This window comes from Sceloporus occidentalis, unplaced genomic scaffold (genome assembly GCF_023333645.1).
Source record: "Sceloporus occidentalis isolate IW3139 unplaced genomic scaffold, rSceOcc1.0.p SCAF_8, whole genome shotgun sequence".
Taxonomy (NCBI): domain Eukaryota; kingdom Metazoa; phylum Chordata; class Lepidosauria; order Squamata; family Phrynosomatidae; genus Sceloporus; species Sceloporus occidentalis.
This window is the reverse complement of record NW_028316988.1, coordinates 23,819,657-23,839,349: the sequence shown is the minus strand read 5'-3', so window position 1 is coordinate 23,839,349 and position 19,693 is coordinate 23,819,657. Positions and strand designations below refer to the sequence as shown.

The 19,693-nt window shown below is 47.5% G+C and overlaps 2 protein-coding genes across 4 annotated transcripts; both read left to right on the top strand.

Moving 5' to 3' along the window:
* Positions 1-1,255: 1,255 nt before the first annotated feature.
* Positions 1,256-10,446, top strand: LOC149308277 (MARVEL domain-containing protein 2-like). 3 transcript variants are annotated; one of them, XR_016282139.1, is made up of 6 exons: positions 1,256-2,263; positions 2,575-2,762; positions 3,245-3,416; positions 4,337-4,387; positions 7,130-7,259; positions 10,392-10,446. XR_016282139.1 is itself a non-coding variant. In XM_089535437.1 (5 exons), the coding sequence occupies exons 1-5, from the start codon at positions 1,256-1,258 to the stop codon at positions 7,184-7,186; spliced, it is 1,476 nt and encodes a 491-aa protein (XP_089391563.1). In that variant the 3' UTR covers positions 7,187-7,319. The 3 variants fall into 3 exon arrangements, 2 of the variants coding, with proteins under 2 accessions (XP_089391563.1, XP_089391562.1); XM_089535437.1 differs by lacking the exon at positions 10,392-10,446 and having other exon boundaries at positions 7,130-7,319; XM_089535436.1 differs by lacking the exons at positions 7,130-7,259; positions 10,392-10,446 and adding an exon at positions 4,564-5,631.
* LOC149308276 (occludin-like) lies at positions 9,191-18,884 on the top strand. Its single transcript, XM_089535438.1, has 8 exons — positions 9,191-9,329; positions 10,392-11,169; positions 12,609-12,767; positions 15,912-16,063; positions 16,382-16,597; positions 17,076-17,247; positions 17,744-17,785; positions 18,146-18,884. The coding sequence occupies exons 2-8, from the start codon at positions 10,474-10,476 to the stop codon at positions 18,245-18,247; spliced, it is 1,539 nt and encodes a 512-aa protein (XP_089391564.1). The 5' UTR covers positions 9,191-9,329; positions 10,392-10,473; the 3' UTR covers positions 18,248-18,884.
* The last annotated feature ends 809 nt before the right edge of the window (positions 18,885-19,693 follow it).

Here is a 19,693-nt window from a genome sequence, read left to right as displayed (position 1 = left end):
AGCACCCTAAAACCTTTTTGCCTTTTGCCTTTCTATTTCTTACCTTCCTTTCCTTTTCATGACACCGTTGTATTTAATGGGACTTGAGCATCCATAGATTTTCGTCCAGGGCAGGTCTAGGAACCAAACCCCAGTGTAGATAAATTGAGAACAAGCTTGCCTGAAAACAAAAGTACTTTGAAATTCCAATCTTGGGCATAGTTGTGTTGATTTTTCTGTAAAATACCCACAGCTTTTATCAGTTCTCAGTTTATTCTTTGTGTAACGCTGGTCTCACAGCCAGCCTCCGGACATGACCTACAGTTAATATTTAACTCGACTAGGGGCTGATAACATACTAAATCTGGAGCCTGACGCGGTATTATTTTGGAGAGGGATTTATTTTGCAGTCGCCTGCTTTTGATTCCTTCATATCCAAGAGACGGCTCCATGCTGAGCCCGACCAAGAGGAAACGCAGCATATCCTTTGCCTGGTTGAACGTCGGGTTGCTTCCCACCACCGTCTCCGTCTCAGAAGCACTGTTGGGGTTGAAAATCAAAAAAGAGGTGAAGGCACTGAGTGGAGGAGATGCCTACAATCCCAAAGGCACCAGATCTCTTCTGACTTTGGGACCGAAACAGGGTCTGGCAGGTGAGTACTTGGAAAGGAGACAGCCAGGGAAGGCCAACCATTGTAAGTCAATGCTACTCAAAGTGATGATCTAGGGACCACTGTCAGTCCATAGCTGTTGTCTGCTGGTTCCCAGGACATAAAGAAAGAATTGTTGTCAAGGGGCACAAATAAATGTTAATCTGTGCTGAACGCATTTTAAATGAATGTTTGAATTCGCTTTTGAAACTTTTGTATTGCCTGTAGTTGTAGCAACATTTTGTTTGAAAGTCTATTGGATTTCATACTGGGAGAAAGGCAATATTAAAAAGAAAATAGGATATATTTGAGATTTTGTCGGTGGGTGAAAGAGGCTAACTTAAAATCTAGCCTTGTTATTCAGTCCAGATTTTAACCCAGATGTTTTGATTTCCCTCTAAATTGCTGCAGTGAAAGCAATAAGCTCAGCCAATCTGCCTGGGAAGAAAGGCACATGAAGGATGATGGGGAAGTAGTTAAGATTTGCTCCAGCAGCCATTTTGAGCAAAGTGCTCAGAAGACGGTCCTTCTTGTGTTGCAGAGATTCTGAGCGCCTCAAGCTTGCAACTTTCAATGGAAGCCTGGACAAAAAATTCAGAGACCTCCCCTGGTTGTTGATGTTCCACCATGGCCAGTTCCTCTCATGGCTTGGAGTCGGCCTTTGCTAATATATCTCCAGACCCAGAGGTACCATACCTAAAGCCCATTAGGCGTTTCATACCCCCTTCTTGGAAAACGTTCTTCCAGAGATGGAAGCAGCAGCCCTGGAGGGAGAATTCTTTTTTAACCTTCTCCCCAGAAGTCATCTCACGCTCCCCGCCAGCTTCTTCATCTTTGGAGTGCCATCAGAGGACCATCTTTGGCCGAGAGGAGAGTTTGGGCAACAGTGATAAGGACGAGGAAGATGTCAAGGAACCCCTCCCACCCTCGGTCACCCCTCCAAAGTCTGGCAAGACAGGCCTGTCCCCTACAAGCCAAGGGGGTTTATCGACTGCTCCGCCAAGCTACGAGGAAAAACTGGAGGCCTACGACCGGAAGTATTCCTACATGAAGTCATGGCCAGGCCTCCTGAGGCTCATGGGTGGACTGGAACTAATACTGGGTGGAATGGTCTTTGCCTGTACGGCGGCTTACATCCAGAAGGACTACCAGTGGTCTGCTGTCTACAGAGACTCCTTTATGCCTTACAACGGGCTCACGGGGTACGGGTACAATTACTATGGCCCTATGACCCCCTTCGTGCTGGTGGTGGCCAGCTTGGCGTGGCTCATGACTGTCATCTTGCTCGGCCTTGGTGTGACCATGTACTACAGGACCATCCTCCTCCACTCCCACTGGTGGCCTTTGGCTGAATTTGGCCTCAACCTCCTCATGTTCTTGCTTTACATGGCCGCCTCCATCGCCTACGTCAACGATGTCAGTCGGGGCGGACTGTGCTACTCCTTCTATGCCTACAACCCTCTCATTGTGGCGTTGTGCCGGGTTGAGGGGGGACAGATAGCCGCCATTGCCTTCCTCTTCCTTACCACTTTGCTCTACCTGGCTGGGTCTCTTGTCTGCCTCAAGATGTGGAAGCATGAAGCTGCAAGGAGGACTGAGATGGTTGTGGCAAGACCCTACAATGAGGAGCTATTGGTAGGTGTGCTTATGTGTGGGAGAAAGTGGACACACATTTTGGGACAATAGTGTGAGGTGTCTTCACTTTGCTGTACATGCAATTCCACGTCCATCATTGCCAACAGGATACGCCAATTATGTGAGAGAGAATAACCCCCCATGTGTAGCACACCCATTCTTCTGCCAATGGAACAAGTAGAAATTAATATTACTTCCACCTCCATAATGAGTGAGATCCTTTTCCTCTGGATGCAAATATACCCATCTTTCCCTTTTCTGAAAGATGCAAAGATATCCCATTTTACCCTTCTTGCCCTCTTTTTCCACAGCAAAAGCCAATCCTCGTGCAAGTTGCACCTGAGACACATCTCTCCGAATCCTGCCATGACTCTCCTCCAGCAGGGAAAGTAACTCGGCATGTCGAATTCTCCGAAAAGGTGGAGGCCCCGGAGACACTGAGCTGTGCCATCCCAACAGGTCACACCCCCAAACCCCACATTGTCCCCGATTATCTTCTGTAAGTCTGTAACACTTTACTAAAACATTCCAACACATTTGTAAGAGAAGGAGGTTGTGTCCAGCCATGATATTGATTTGGATTCTTCTTAGCCATTGTTTCAAGACTGACTTCTGTTTCAGTTGTTATGGATTGAGGGCATTTGCAGCTAGTCTTTTCCATATTAATGGTGAATTTTCTCAGAGTTTTAGTGCAAACTTTAATGGAGTCTATCCTTTAAACCAATGATGCCTGAACCCTTGGCCTCCAGGTGTTTTGGACTCCCAGACGCCTCAGCCATCTTGGCCAATGGGATTCTGGGAGCTGAAGTCCAGAACACCTGGAGGCCCAGAGTTTGGGCATCCCTGCTTTGAACCTACCACCTCCATGGGTTCAGCACTTTGGGCAGTTGTTTTAAAAGCCAGCAAAGTGTAAAGTTTTGGCTTGGGGTCATGACTTTCCTTGCCCCTGCCACAGCTTTGTCCTATTTTGTCACTGGGCAGGAAATATCCCAGCATCAAGACTGCGGAGGAACGGGAGAAGTACAAAGCCGTCTTCAATGACCAATACGCTGAGTACAAGGAGCTTCATGGTGAAGTCCAAACTGCGCTACGGAAATTCAAAGAACTGCAAGCCATGATGTCCAAGCTTCCTCACCGCTCACTGGACTTGGAGGTAGTTCTTGAACCAGGATCGGTGCCTCTGGTGTTTTTCTTAAGCATCTTGAGGAGCAGAACAAACAATGGTCTTGAGCAACAGAGTAAATAATAATAATAATAATAATAACAACAACAACAGAGCACCCTCTTAGGAGTTTATCACACGGGAGGAATTTCTCTTAATTTCGAATGAAAGGAAAGTGGGGCCAGAACTAGTTCAGCGAATTTACGTGAATTCGAATTGCGTTCGAACTGACTTCCCATTGCCCCAAAATAGCTTGCCATTGCCTGAAATTGCATGTGGTAGTCTATCACGCAATAACGTGAAACCCCATGATTGTGTTCGGATTGACATTGGATTATACTTCCAATTTCCCTTGTCTGATAAACCCCTTAGAAACCATCCTTTATTAAACCTTAAGTGCTGAAAAGCCTGGTAGCATAAAGACATTTTGCCAGCCAACAGGAGGATTCTTGAGGAGGAGGCCATTCTCGTCTCCCTAGGAAGGGAGTTCTGGGCTGCATCCACACTAGGGAAATAACCTGGTTTGGCACCACTTTAATTACCTTGGCTAAAGGCTATGGAATTCTGGGAGTTGGAGTTTGTTGTGGGCCCAGAGCGGAGCAGAGCTCCGCTCTGGACCCCACAACATACTCCTAACTCCCAGAGTTGCATAGCCTTGAGCCAGAAAAGACTTAAAGCAGTGCCAAACTGGGTTATTTCTCCAGTGTGGATGCAGCCCCAGAGTCTGGGGCAACCACCGAGAAGGCCTTGTCTCCCGTCTGCGATGGAGCAGAGAGAAGGGCCTCTTGCAGGCTGGAACGGCTCATACTGTATGTGGGAACGGTTGTCCACAACAGGAGGCTTGAGATTGTGGTTCTTTGCAAATGTGGGTACTTCAAGGTTTCTCCATATAACGGCTCTTCTCTCTGCAGGATCAAGGCCGGGTCTCGGCTGTCTGGAGAGAATACAGGAGCAAGAAGAAGGTGAGGGATTGCTCTTCTTGTTGTTGTTTTCCTCCTCCTCTGCTTCCTTTCCTCCTCCTCCTTCCCCTCCTCATCTTCCTCTCTTCCTCCTTCTTCTCTTCCCCTTCTTCCTCTTCTTCATTTATTCTTCTCCTCTTTTTATAAAACCACTTTCCCCCTCTGTCTCTGGGTCCCAGGATCCGGCTTTCCTGGAAAAACAGGAGCGCTGTGCCTACCTCGCAAGGAAGCTGGCTCACCTCAAGGCCCAGATTCAAGCCTACGACCGAGAGACCAGCGAGGGGGGGTCCATCTACTTCTGATTTAAGCCCTTAACACAGATCCAGCATGTGACGGGTGCATTAGACATAGAAAAGGATGTGGCTTCAAACAAAAAACTGGTTGGCATTCCACCAACATCACCGCCATTGGCTGTAAGGAATGGCACAGGTCTCCCAGGAAAGGCCACCTCTCCCCGCATTTAAAATACTGCTTGTTTTAGTTAAAGTTTTTCTTATAAATTGTATATTTAAACATTGATGATGACTCCATACACATGATTATATATATGTGATCTTTCCTGGGAAGGGGGGGTATCAGGGAGTCGAGAAAGTTCCAGAGCAAAGGCTGACTGGTATCCGATGTTTTCAGGACTTCAGAAAGTTGTAATTTGGAAACCCAAAGACATGTTCTCCTTGGCAAAGGGTTTGTTGAGCAGGTGGTGCCCACGAAGAGATGCCAAGATGTTCCCCAGGGTGGGCTTCAAACACTTGGCAACTTCCACGGCATCGTCTCACATTCCAGGCCTGGAGTCACAAGGCGATGGAGGGCTGAGCGAATCTGGCAACATCCAACCTGGGCATCCTTCCCAGAGCCTGAGATTTGGGGGAAAGGACTCAAAAAGTTAGCATGGTTCAGATATTAATTATTGGCCCAGGACTCTGAGAGACTGGAGTTCGAATCCCCATTCAACCATGACTGATCTTGGGCGAGTCCCAATCTCTCAGCCTTGAAGAAATCTCAGAGGGTCGCCATGAAAGTAGGCGACAGCATGGTCTAGTGGTTTAAGTTTTGGATTAGGACTGTCAAAGACCAGGGTGTGAATCTCATGCACAGTGACTTTGAGCAAACCACACTCTCTCAGCCTCAGAGGAAGGCAAGAGCAAACCTCCTTTGAAGAAGTCTTGCCAAGAAAACCCTGGGAGAGGGTTGCCATAATAAGCTGTTGACCTGAAGGCACCTCATAAGAAGAGGAACTAGGCCCAAAGACATTGAAGATATCAGAAACAAGGAAAAATTAAACCCTCATAAGTAAAACCAAGCTAAGAAAGGCTGGTGTAGTTTGCTTTTGCCTGAACCTCTTTAGAAGGGCAAGATTAATCAGGTGCAGACTACTTTTGCATTTTGATCTCAGTTTGCAGCAATGGAAGTCAGCTGATGAGAAAGGGAGAAAGCGGGAGGAAGAGAGGGAAACCCGGACATTTTAAAAGCAGCTGAAAAGTGAGATGGTGGAGGATTAATTGGGATTCTCCCTGCCATATTGGGACTGTCATAGTGTATGTGGAGGGAGGTTGCATTGTAACCAGTACTTCACACTGACTCTCATCCTCATTCCTGCCCTTTGGAGGAAAGAGTGTTATAAACATTATTATTCTTGTTTCCTCCCAACCATTAACCCCTAACTTTAGGACATGGAAAATTTAGTCTAACTTTATTGCTTCTAGTCAGAAGGTGGATGTAAAGCAGAGTGGAGGGTGAGTCCTGGCACTACAGCATCTGGGAAAGAGAAGAGGAAAGTGCAAATGCATAGACCCCACTACAGAGTTGCAAGTTGTATCAACAAATCTATTAATCCTTGGAAACAGTAGCAAACTAGTGTTTTCCTAGACGAGGTGTAGGTTTGCACCTGACCCTTTCCGCTTGCTGAGCCCAGCAAAGGTGGTGGATTTGCATGTAGGTGACCCATGGAAACTGGAGACTCGGGGCCAGAGATCTGGCAACTCTGCTAAGTATTGCGCCATTGCCACAGGTGGCTCCATGTTAATCCTCCATTTGACGCAACTCCACTGCCCCTCTCTCTGTTGTGGTTGTGTAGGCCTCTCAGGAGCCAAAGGTTTGGGGATTAAAAGCTTAGGATCTAGTTTGTAGTTCTCCTAGTTTTTAATTTTTTTAAGTTTGGAGTGGTGGCTTGGTACATCTCAGCTGGTGCTTTCGGCTCAAACGATTGGCATCAAGCCGTAGGGCATTTTTCTGGAAACAGCAACAACAACAAAAATGGGTTGGTTTCCCAAAATGTCTGTTCGGATTTTGTCCGCCGGGTTAAGAAAGCGGAATGGGACGGCAGAGGTCAGGCCGCCGAGGGTTTAAGCAAAAGGTGGCTGCTTTTGCGGAATGGAATTGGCATTCAGGGGGAAAGAGTCTGGTAGTGAAAAAAGAGGGAGAGATTTAAATCCCCTTTTTGCTTGCCAGGCCTTTGTGAGTGTGCTTTTCCGTACCAACCTCCTGCAATCTAGAAAGTTGGCTCCAGCGGAAGGGAGGCGGAAGAAGGCCTCTGTGTGTGTGTGTGTGTTTTGTGTTCACATGCCCAGATTTAATGATTAGGTTTGGCTAGCAATCATTAATCCTCCAACGGCCGTTTTAAAGGGAACAGGGAAAGGTGTGCAGGGGAAAAACAAAGATCGCAAAGGTGTGTATATTTCGGAGAGAGGGAGGGGAAATCCACTTGAGCCAAAGCCTTTGGATCCGAACAGTGTAATCCATCGACAGCTCCAAAACTGGAGAGGAAAACAGGTTCCTGCTATGACTCCTCATTGCAACCTTTAAAATAACGGAGAATTGCGTGGGAAGGGGATCGACAACCCCTTCGGGTGGAAGGCCAAAGCAAGGACAAGTCAAGGTAAGAAAAAACCAAATTATCTGGATGGTGGTGAAGGTGGTTTTGTGGTATATATATATATGGGGGAACTTTCCAGAGGTTTCCTTGGCCAAGGTGCACAAAAGAGACCCAGGGCCAAAGGTCCTCATATGGTACCTTTGAAACATTTATTGCAGCAGGTGATCTTTGGTGGGACACGTTTGGCTCCTCCAACAAAGCTCACTCCAAAAAGGCAAATTTCACTGTGACCAGACATGGAGTATTGGACTCCGTTGTCAAATCCCAAAAAGGGGATATTTGGAGAGAAATGCTGAAAAGCGTCACCAAAAATGACCAAGAGGATGGAACCACCCTTCTGTGAGGAACGATTGCACCGTTTGAGACTGTTTAGCTTAAAAGAAACAGACACTGAGGTTGACACAGTATAGTTTGTGAGCCATTAACTCAACAAAGGGGGAGAAGAAAAGAGGAGGCAGAGCCGCATGACTTCCCAGTTGTGTCGGGCAAAAGAAAACTACGGTAACCTTTCCTAACATATCTCTTCTTCATCACTGATAACTTTTTGCACCTTGGCTGGACTCTGATGTTCCTTGGCCACACGTGTCCTGTTTTCCATCCACATCTTGGAAGGGACTGGAGGGATATCTTGGAGGGGATGCGGATGTTGAATTGCAAACCTCAGGCGGATAAACCTGGGGGCCAAAGTTGTGCCCTGAGCCCTCAAAGCAGCAGGTTGACCTTTTTTTTTTTGCAAAATGTAAGACATGAAAAGCAGGACTCCCACCCTCTGCATGGAGGAATGTGTGCCTTTGGAAGGAATTTGGCAGACGAGAGGCTGGGAGGCAGTGAAGGGACTTGGCAGGAGGAGGCCTCGGTGGTGGAGGTGGTGATGGTGGTGAGAAACGTACCCATTGTTTCTGAAACATCCCCTCCCTTCTCCTCCTCCCCAGCCTCAGGCACCCTGAGTGCTTTGTAAAATAAATATTTGTTGCCTTTCCTTTTTTCGAAACCCGAAAGGCCTTGGCCGAAAGGATAAGGCAGGAACCACCCAGGCCAGTGAAAAGAAAAATAGACTTTTATCTTCACTTCCACCCTCAGTGGGTGGGGAGCCCTTGTGATAATGGCCGTGACTGTGTGGTTATCACAAGGGAGCCGGTGGGGTTTTGGGCATTGGCCTAGTGTGCCTGGAGAGCAGGGTGCAAATCCCCACGCTGCCATGGAAGCTGCTTGGACAATATTGGGCAAGTCACACTCTCTCAGCCTCACAGGAAGGCAAAGGCCAACCTCCTCCGAAGAAACCCAGCAAAGATAATGGGGGCATTGTGCTGGTTTGAGCACTGGACTCCAGGAGACCAAGCTTCAAATCCTCACCCTGCTTTGGAAACTCGCTGGGCGACTTTGGGCAAATCACACTTTCTCAGCCTCAAAGGAAGGGCTCTTTGGAAGAAATCTGACCCTCCACGAGGCCAGAGTTTGAGCCCTTGCTCAGCCATGGAAACCCAAAGGGTCGCTTTGGCCAGGTTACACTTTCTCAGCCTCAGAGGATGGCAATAGCAAACCCCCTCTGAAGACACTTGCCAAGAAAACCCCAGGACAGGTCTGCCTTAGGGACACCATAAGTTGGAAACAACTTTGAAGGCACACGACAGCAACCGCAACTCTCATTGGGAGATTGTGCATGGAACCTGGAGAGTGAGGACCAGGCCTTGAGCTCTGTGTGTGTGTGTGTTTGTGTTACAGGAGGACAGGAACAAAGAGACCCTATGTTGTGTGCAACAACAGCAGGGCGAGGGGAGGAAGCTTTGTGTGTCAAGTTCAAAGGCAGTTCCTTGGCAGCTGCGGAGGAGAAAGCAGGGTGTTTTTTAAAAAAAATAAAATCCCCATCCTGAATTATTTATTTATCAGGTGAAAGGCGAGATGCCAGGCTGGCTTCCACTCCTGGAAGCTTTGTTTTGTGTTTTCAAGGAACAGCCTTGAAGTCTTGCACAGCCGCAGATGTGTCCAGCTCTTAGCCGGAGGAGAGGGATTGTGGACCGGCTGGACGCTTGACCTCTGTGGGAAGGGCCAGTGGGCAACCGGACAGCGCTGTGGGTAAGGAGGGCCTGGGCAGCAGGTAGAGCAATGGGCCACCTCTTTGGAGCCGGTTGCCACAAACCTCAGTGGAGTGCAAGCTTCAGAGACAGTGGCGAGACCGGGTTCACAGACTTTGGGGTGCAGATGGGTTGGGCGTTGTTAGCTCTAAAAGAAGTTTCTGTAAAGCTTTTAATGGGTGTGTGTGTGTGTGTGTACAGTAGTGTTTTTATATTATTATGTCTGTAAACATCTTTTAAGGCTGTTTTTCACTTGCGTTTTTAAAATAGATGAGTTTAATTGTGTTTTAACGCAGAACTTTCTTTTCAAAACTGCATTGTGCTTTTGAAACGTCACACGCCACCTTGGCTCCCCTGCAGAGAGAAAGGCAGGGTATACATTAAATGGGAAAAGATAAAATACAATTGGAATACTGTGGCCTCATGGCATGTAAATATTTTAATAAATGCAATCAGATAAATAAAATACTTATTCAAAAAAACAAGGTCTAATAGAGATATCCGTGCACCATAACTTGGCACAGGGGTGGGCAAAGAATGTGCTAAAGGCCCATGTAGCTCCTGAAGCCATTAAATTCCCAGACCCATTATTAAAACAGTTTTTTCTTAAAACCATTTGCCAAACTCACTCCAAAACTAACTGCAAGGGTAGTGATGCATTTCTCCTGAATATTTGCTGTTGCTGCTATCACAGTCTTCTTGGCCAGATTTATTTGGAGGAGGTTTGCCATTGCTATCCTTTGAGGTTGAGAGAGTGTGACTTGCCCAGAGTCACTCAGTGGGTTTCCATAGCTAAGCAAGTATTCAAACCCTGGCCTCCAGAGTTGTAGTCCAATGCTCAAACCGTTATACCATGCTGGCTACCCTGCCCAAAAGAAGCCATGATAACAATAACAAAATGGCACCCAGTCATTCCCAGTGCATTGAAACAGGATGGTGTGGCCTGACTGGGAAAATGGGTCATGCGAGATGGGAATCCCTGGACCCCCATATGCTCTACAGTTGCTCCTGGGACTTAGCCCCATCCCCTGAACCTTAACGTGTATCTTTGTTTTATCCCTAGCCATCTGCACCCACAGTGGGTGGCGTCCGCTCCGTCTATGAATCCGTCCATTCACGGTGTGGAGCGCCTGCTTCTCTGAAGCATGTATAACAGCAAGAAGCCATACGAGGGGGCACCCGCCGGTTACGGCCCCCCCGAAGATGACTATGGGTACGGCATCCACTCTCCTGCCCCTGGTTCCTACTATGTGGAAGACGTGCCCCAGCATTTCTACAAATGGAACTCTCCTCCGGGCATCGTACGGATCTTGGAGGGCATTGGGATCTTCCTCTGCGTGGCCATCTTTGCCTGTGTGGCCTCCACCTTGGCCTGGGAATACGGCTACGGCTACAGTGGGATGTACGGAGGAAACATGGGCAATTATTACGGGAGCGGATATTATGGGAACAGTTATTACGGGAGTGGTTATTATGGCGGTGGCCTCGGAGGCTACTACGGGGGCATGATGAACCCTCGCTCAGCCAATGGGTTCATGATCGCCATGTCAGTGCTGTGTTTTATCGCCCTCCTGGCCCTTGCCATCACTAGCCTGACCAAGTCGAGCGGATCGCGCTCCCGCCGGTTCTACCTGGTGGTCCTCATCCTGTGCGCCATCCTGGCCTTCATCATGCTCATCGCCTCCATCGTCTATGTCATGGGAGTCAACCCCCGGGCCCAGATGTCGGGCAGCTACTACTACAACACCAACCCTATGCTGGCCATGTGCAACCAGATCTACACCACCGGGGCCTACTTCAACCAGTACCTCTACCACTATTGCATCGTCGACCCGCAGGAGGTAAGAGCTGCCAAGGGTCTCCTCCATTGTCTTTTGACTGGTAGATTCATCGCTGTTGGGACAGTGGCTTCATGCTCAGGTTTATGGCTAGTCTTCTTCTAGTTCTTCCGGGCTGCCATTGGGATGCTAGTCTGTGCAAGACATTCAGTGCTGGTACAGCTCCCTGTTAGGAATGGCTGCCATACAACCTGCATGGCTGTAGGAGGATTGGACAGGAAGCCCAAAGTGGATTCACCACTCCTTCCTCCAGTAACAGGTACACTGGCTACTCTGGTCCTCTGACAAAAGCTTGGAGCAGATGGTATTGAAAGGGACAGGGGCTTTTCAGTGGTTCCTCCTCTGCTGCCTATGAAGTGCTCTCCCCAGTGGGTAGGACATCCTAATTTTCTGGGCGCAAGAATACAAACCTGTCTTCACCACCATTTGTAATCATTGCCATCATCTCAACTGAGTATGTGCTATCCTTCAGAGGAGGGGGCTGTAATTTTGCATTCTAGACCAGTGATTTCCCAAACTTTAATCTTCTTGCTGTCTTGGACTTCATCTCCCAGAAACCCAGTCAGCTTGGCCAACAGTCAGAAAGTCTGGGAGATGAAGGCCAAAACACCTGGAGGACCAAAGTTTGCAGACCACTGACGCACCCAGAGTTACTCCATGAGCAGAATGAGGAATGTTGTAGTTACTTTTTGGAGTTACTTTACAACTCGTCCCTTGCCTCTTGCCTGGAGATGATCCATGACAACGTGGGAGACTCAGAAGGTGGCAACCCCAATTGCTGCGATCGTGGGCCAAGTTTGTTGACGTCAGGAAAAACTCACGTACTGTTTTAAAGCAAACATGAAGGAAGGGTTTTTTTTGTTGTTGTTCAGAAGCAAGAAAAAGGGAACTTATCTGGAGACGGGAACCATTTTAGGGTTGGGCAGAAAACAATTGGAGCTGGTTAGTCAGCAGGAAAAGTGGCGCACACCTAGAATTTGGCCTATAAGGCTGATAAGAGGCGCCCCAAAGACCTGCCTTGTGTTGCTCTCTGGATTCATTTGTGGTCCAGATGTTTCTTCTGGCCCTTGACTGACAGGTCATAAAATGTCAATTAAAGACAGATAATAAAATGTTGTCTCCATAAACAAGAGAAAAGTAACTTCCCTTGAGACCCAGCTGCTTACAGCATCCGGTCATCGTTGGGGGGACCAAAAGGTTTAACTAATTGGTATATAAAAGGTACACCACTTTGAATTCCTTGTGCTGCTTCTCCAACTTAGATTCTCCAGGTGCTTTGGACTTCAGTTCCCAGAAGCCCCAGTCATCTTGGCCAGGAATTCTGGGATGTGATGTCCAAACCACCTGGAGGAGCAAAGTTTGGGAAGAGCTGCCTGGTGGCTTTTCAGGATGAAAATCAAAATAAACCTTGCCACCTTCTTTTTCTCCTTTCCTCCTTCCAGGCCATTGCTATTGTTTGTGGTTTCCTCCTGGTCATCCTTCTCTGCATCATTTGCTTCTTCGCTCACAAAACCCGCCAGAAAATTTGGAGATATGGGGAACCCAACATTTACTGGGACAGACCACCGGCGTTTCAGGAGGGCCCCAACGTGGAGGAATGGGTGAGTTAACCATGGTTAGTTGGGAGAACCTGGTCCTTGGTAGAGTTGGATGGGAATCCCAGGGGTCATCTGGTCTAACGCCCTTTCCGCCATTGGGAAAATCCATGGCTAAAACATCCCTGAGAAATGACCCTCTAGCTCCAGTCAAAAGGCTTCAGTCTCTACCTTTTGGGGTAGAATCATAGATTTGGAAGGGCACCTGGCAAAACAAATGGGGAACCCAGGGCTGAAAAAAGTGGGGTGTCTCTCTGACTTCCATTGTATGTCCTTCTGAATGACTCATGGACACGGCTGGCTTTATCAGCGAGAGCAGAGGGAAAAATAAATATATAAAATTAGGACTGATGTGTGTGTGTGTGGTGTATGTAAGAGAAAAGATTTCTATATCGCCTGTTTGCTTATGATATGTGTCAGTTTCGGTTGCGTCAATGATTAACCACAAAAACTATCCCCAAAAGATCCGGCACATTGTTCCGGGCATGAGAGGCACAAGTTGCCCTGGGAAGACATCGGTGTATCCCCAAAAAGGTTGTTTTTTAATGCACACCTGTCAAAATTCCTTCACAAGGAGTGAATTACTCAAGAATTCGAACCTAGATCCCAATGAAACCCATTGCCAATATCCTCCTCGCACAGCAAAACGGACTTTGATTCTATCCAAGAGGACATTTCTTGCATCCTGTGCAAAGAGAGCAGACTCAAGAAAGCAAATTTATTACCCTCAAGGGAGGAACCCATTAACCCGAATGTTGGATTTAAAGGCTGGGGAATTGGAACTCTGGTCTTGCTGTGGATGATTATCTGAATATCATCTGCATAGACAAAGTTAATTCTCTGCCATCCCACTTTCCAAACTGGTCCCCTTTTGTCTTCAGCTTATTTCAATTGCTGCAAACTAAATAAATAAATACATATAATAATAAATACAGTACACTTGCGCCATACGCGGGCGCCCCATACGCGGATTCAAGCTTATGCTGAAGCCACGTGGCAATTGGCAAATGGTGCACATGCCTGTGGTGCATGCGCTACACTGCGCAGCAAACATGCATCCCATTATTTCTAATGGGGTGTGAGCATATGCAGAAAGCCCACTGTATGCATGTGTATGTGTGTGTGTGTGTGTGTGTGTGTGTGTGTGTGTAATAAATACAAATATAATAATATTTTTAAAGTTTTTTGATATTTTAGCATGGAATCTGTTTTAATTATTGTACTAATTTAATTTGGTTTTAATGTACTATTTTTGTATGTTTTTAATTGTATTGTTTTTAATGTTGTAAGATGCCCCGAGTCCCAGTCCCAGTCCCAGTCCTGGGAGAAGGGTGGAATACTACTAGTACTACTACTATTACTACTAATAATAATATAACTATTAAAAGTGCAAAAAAATACTTGCACGCAACTAAGCAGGATGGAAAGGAAAGAAGACCTTCCCAAACTTCCTTGATGGGGTCCATCCACCTGTCTTCCTCTTTTCCTCCAGAGTTTCCCCCCAAAAATTATCACAGACGCACGCACCCCAAAACGAATCGTCTCTTGTTGCAAAAATTTTGCCTTTGTGTTGGGAGACTGGTTCATTTGTATTTTCGTCTTAGATGCCCAGGTAAAGCATGTGCCCTCCAGCCTCACCCGGGTTCAAGGTTGCCATAATCCTCCTTCCCTCAACAAGATAAGAGCCTCATTACATTCTGTGCCATGTTTTGAAAACAGCAGATAAGCAAGGAGGCAAATGTTCTGACTGTGGGTCGGGACGGTCAAAGGACAAGAACTGCTGGGCTCAAGGATGGAGGGACAGCAGATACATTCCCTCTCACACAGCTTTGGAAAGCTGCCGCCTTTTGTTTTTGGAACTAGAAGTTTCTGAATACTCCCTATATGCTATATTTCACCCCTAAATGCTGGCCCTGGGGTTCTGGGAGGTGTAGTCCAAACATCTAACATTGTTCAAGCCTAACAGACAGTGGCTTTTAGAAGCTGGACTCAGATGAGCTTTTAATGATGTGCTGCTCAGTTTTATTGGTTTCTACATAGTCTTTTAATGGCTTTAACGTTATGAATTGTTCATTTTTAAAAAATCACTTTTATATTTATACTTTTTATTGATGTTTTTGTCTAGTTTTTAAACTGTATTGTTCTTAATAATTCTAAGCCACCTTGAGTCCCATTATTTGGGGGAAAGCGGGGTACACTATGCCCCCCGTATCTATAGGGGATACTTCCCGGTCTTATGGTGGAAATGCAAAACCACGGATAATAGCACACTTTATTGAAACAAATGACTTCCAGTGGAGGCTCAAGTTGTGCTGGAGGACCTAGAGATTCCCATAGAAAGCACCTCTCTAGGCATTTCTAAGTCCTCCACTGTGACTCTATGGTTAAGGTTCATTGGAAGCATACCATAGAATTGCGCTGGACTAGAAAATGCCTAGAGAGAGCATTTTTTCTGGACATGGGTAAGCAAAACTGAGGATACTGGTCCCATGGATATGAGGTTGCATTGTATACGTTAATAAAACAACCACAAGGAAATGCAAAAAGTAAAGACAAGGAACCAAGTTACCTTAATGGCAGAAAATTCAAACATTGCCATGAGTGATGGAAATGTATTACATGAAAGAAAAGTAATAAAAATTATTTCTAGGGGCCACAACTGTTGGTCTGATCCAAGTTTAGGATTCTCCTGGTGTTCCAAAATGCACCAGTTTCCATGAGTTAAATGCAAACCACAATTCCTGGTAAATTTCTGAGCACAGGCTTCCTTTGTCTGGAGATCCGATGCTCTTTGATGCTCCTGGTGCAAAGGCAGTGCGCCTTCCTCCAAGGGACCAGGAAGGGAAGGACAAAAGTGGGCAGAACAGACAACATCCCCTTCCCTGGTCCTCAAACAGCTCATTGAAGTCCCAGCCTAAAGCAACAGTTCTGGCCTGCATCATCCAAGAAGGATGTGGACAAGCTGGACGGTGTCCAGAGAAGGTGGACCAAGATGGTCAAAGCTCTCAAAACCAAGGAACGACTGGGGGACCTGGGCATGTTTAGCTTGCCTTGATGGCTATCTTTGAATATTGGAAGGGAAGCCATGGAGAAGGTGGGGTGAGACTGTTTCCTGTGCTCACTTTGGAACCACGCTTGCTCCTTTCCTAGGTGAAGAACGTGAACGGTGGAGTGAGCAGCCATGACGAAACAGCCACCTTGGCCTACTCAGAAAAGCCCACAAGCCCCGCCAACGCCTTGGCCAGCTCTTATGACTACCGGCCCCCTGAAAATGGCTACTATGCCCCAGAAAAGCCAAGCAGGTGGGTAAGGAAGGGGCTGTGACTTTTGCCCATCACTTAAGTAGCAGGTAGAGAGGCGAAAGTCTGGATAGATGATGTTTTTCTTGGGGTTTTTCTCCCCTCGCCCTGGACTTTTGCTCTTTGAATTCAGTTTGCTGCAGTTGAAGTCAGAGGGCAATAAAGAGGGAAAGTGGGAGAAGGAAAGAGAACTTGGGACATTTAATCAGAACTGCCTGCCAAAATGGTAAAGTTAAAGAGGGGTCTGCTAATAGGGTTCAGACCTCTCTGACATCCCGGGACACATTGTAACCCCCACGGCCTTTTTTGGGGCATTTCCAGCCCACCGTTCCAGACACCCACAGATGGCAAGCCCGACCGGACCTTTAGCACCAGCACTTTGGAAGAGAAGCCCAGCCGGGAAAGCGCCAGCAAGCCGCCCATCCGCCGCGGGAGGCGACGCCGGAGGAACCCAGAGCTGGACGAATCCCAGTACGAGACGGACTACACCACCGCCGTGGAGTCCAGCGACGAGCGCAACCAGGACGACTGGAGCAGGTACGTCTCCTTCGCGGGGGAAGTGCCGCCATCTTGAACAGGAATTGAAATGTATGAGCGTCGCACTACCACTTGACCAGTCTCTTATAGTTGGAAGTCGCAATTGGGTTGAGAACGCAGTTACCTCTGCGTCTCCCTGCTTTTTTGATAACAAGTGGAACTATGAAGTCACTTGTCAAAAGCAATGTTAGAAATAGGATCCATGCTACTTTTTGAAGTAATTAGTAATATCTTCTAAGAATATTTTTCTGGGGGTGCTGGATGGAATTTTTCAAATGTCTCTCCTCCATCCCAAAGGTTTGGGATTTCTGTCATTCATTCCAGAAGGAAAATGTGGGTTTCAAGTGGGTTTCATGGCTAAGCATGTCCTAAGAGTACTGGTTCTTCCTTCCTGTGAGTGTGCAGCGTTTCCAAAGATGCTCCCCATCCCTACCAAGTTCTCACCTGGTTCCCCCCCCCCCCCCGTTCTCCTCCGTAGCTTGTACCCTCCCATCACATCCGATGGCGTCCGTCAGACGTATAAACAGGAGTTTGACACCGACCTTAAGCGTTACAAGCAGCTCTGTGCCGAAATGGACAGTGTCAACGACCAGATCAACCAACTCAGCAAACAGCTGGACCTCTTGGCTGAAGACAGCCTGCAGTACCAGGTTCGCCACCTGATTTGGGGAAGGGGAGATTGTGTTGGCAATGACCTTCCAGGCCCTATATGGATCAGGTCTAGGCTTTTTGGCAGACTGTATCTCCTCGTATGAGCCTTTGAGATCATCAGGAGAGGTCCTTCTCTTGGGTCCTGACCACATTTCCAAAGAAAGACAAAAGGCAGCGAGACAAAAGCCCTCCCTTCCCTTTTCTCCTCTTGTTGAATTAATTGAGTGAAAACTCTATTTTTGCACTATGAACTCAGTTTGCAGTAAGTGAAGTAAGAGGAGGACAAAAAGGGGGGGAAGTGAGAGGAAAAGGGAGAAATTGGGACAGCCAAAAAAGTGGGACAGCAGAGGCTGGATGGAGCCAGATAGGGACAGCTGGAGGGTCTGATGCTGATGCTGGCCCTACTCAGTGACAGACTGCCCTTGATCATAGCGCTTCTCTCTTCCTTTCTCGTGGTCTTAGTCCTCTTCTAACTCTGGTGTTTTTCTCTTGCAGGGGGTAGCCGAGGAATACAACCGTCTGAAGGATTTGAAGCGAGTGAGTATCCTACAACAGATGGGTAGATTATAGGAATCCGTCCCAGCATTAGTGGCACATGCCTGGGTTCCAAAGCTAGGGCCCCTCTGTGTGCAAAGGAGGGACCGTACCTGTGTTAGTCCTCATGGTTCCCAATAAAGTGCTAGTCCTCATGGTTCCCAATAAAAGGAGCTGGTTTTTGTCAAGACATTGGGACTCTTCTAGGTCAGTGTTTTCTCCAGGGTTTCATCCTTTCTGAGGATTTGAGTTGGGGAAGGGGTGAACTTTCTTGGGATCTTTTCCTCCCTGCAAAGCTAAAGGACTCCAATGAATGATCTCTTTTCCTGATGTCTTTTTCCTTCTCTTTCGCCAACGCCGCAGACTCCTGACTACCAAACCAAGAAAATGGAGACCAAATCCTTGAGGAACAAGCTTTTCCACATCAAGAAGATGGTGAGCGACTATGACAAGCACAGAGGGTAAGTGGCGCCCAAAGAGATGATGCCCGGATCCCTGCCGCCCAAAGGCAATATCAATGGGATGGATGGCAAGTCTTTCACCTTTCTATCAACGCACGACGCCCCGTCGAAGTGCCAACCTCCCAGAGCGAAGACTAACTCCAGGTTGATTCTTCTTCAACACCAGGACACTCAATTGTGCCAAAAAATGAAAGAAAAAGGACTTCAAGAAAGGATCCCGGGGGAAAAAAATACAAACCTGCTGCACAGTTTCATCCCAGAGAGCTGGTTGCTTTAATTTTTAGAGACCAAAAAGAGACAGCCTTCCTTTTTGGAACGATATCTTGATAGTATCCATTATCTTTCCAATCATCTGCGTCATGTAAAGTTCTTCTTTTTTAAAAGCAATTGTTTTAGGGGCTGGTCTTGTAGCCTGAACTGTCCAGAAAGTTTTATTGCAAAGGTATTCCCATTTAGGTGAAGCCGTTTAGGGAAATGCCCCCCTTCTCCGCTCTGCTCAGAAGCCTTGCAGCGCATGGCAGGGCGGCATGGGTGGCATGTCCTTCCTGGCGCGGAATACTACAATGGCAGCTTCCAAAACCCTCGCCAGAATTTCTGTTTTCTGTTGTAAAGGAATGAATAAAGAGCTCTTCACTGTTGATTTCTTTAAAAGAGAGCCACTGCTGGATTTTGTACAAAGCACCAGGCAGACGCATTTTTGGCCATAGCGTTTTGATTTTCTTTATGGCGCTCCCTGCTTGCTATCGCCAAGGCAAGTGTGTACCAGGTTTGGCCAAAAATACAATCGTCATGGCTGACATTCTGTCTAGCGGTTATGAAGTTGCAAGCTAGGATTATGCCTTTGGTATACACATCTGCAATCATTGCAACTCTGTCATGGTTGTCCATGTCCCCAACGCCTGCCTTAGTATCCTCGCCAGTTTGCAAGGAGGGCACTGGAGGATAGCTGTGGGGCGCCCTCCTGTGGCTGCATGTGGGCATATTCCCCTCTCCAACTAAGTCCTTCCATTAGCGTCCCTATGGAGCGCCCTCTGGCGGTTGAAAGAATGCCTTCTCTCCTGTCGGTCTCCATAAGGCTCCAAAGCGCTTCATTTCTTGTTCTCGGGCGCCCTCCTGTGGCTGCATTTGGGCATATTCCCCTCTCCAACTAAGTCCTTCCATTGGCGTCCCTATGGAGCGCCCTCTGGCGGTTGAAAGAATGCCTTCTCTCCTGTCGGTCTCCATAAGGCTCCAAAGCGCTTCATTTCTTGTTCTCGGGCGCCCTCCTGTGGCTGCATTTGGGCATATTCCCCTCTCCAACTAAGTCCTTCCATTGGCGTCCCTATGGAGCGCCCTCTGGCGGTTGAAAGAATGCCTTCTCTCCTGTCGGTCTCCATAAGGCTCCAAAGCGCTTCATTTCTTGTTCTCGGGCGCCCTCCTGTGGCTGCATTTGGGCATATTCCCCTCTCCA

Bases quoted from the DNA above. Each gene is read 5' to 3' on its own strand.
- LOC149308277 (XM_089535436.1), top strand. From the start codon at position 1,256: ATGGCCAGTTCCTCTCATGGCTTGGAGTCGGCCTTTGCTAATATATCT. The intron at 2,763-3,244 runs GTAAGTCTGTAA...GTCACTGGGCAG, and splicing joins ATTGTCCCCGATTATCTTCT to GAAATATCCCAGCATCAAGA. The intron at 3,417-4,336 runs GTAGTTCTTGAA...TTCTCTCTGCAG, and splicing joins ACCGCTCACTGGACTTGGAG to GATCAAGGCCGGGTCTCGGC.
- LOC149308276 (XM_089535438.1), top strand. From the start codon at position 10,474: ATGTATAACAGCAAGAAGCCATACGAGGGGGCACCCGCCGGTTACGGC. The intron at 11,170-12,608 runs GTAAGAGCTGCC...TCCTCCTTCCAG, and splicing joins GCATCGTCGACCCGCAGGAG to GCCATTGCTATTGTTTGTGG. The intron at 16,064-16,381 runs GTGGGTAAGGAA...GGGCATTTCCAG, and splicing joins GCCCCAGAAAAGCCAAGCAG to CCCACCGTTCCAGACACCCA.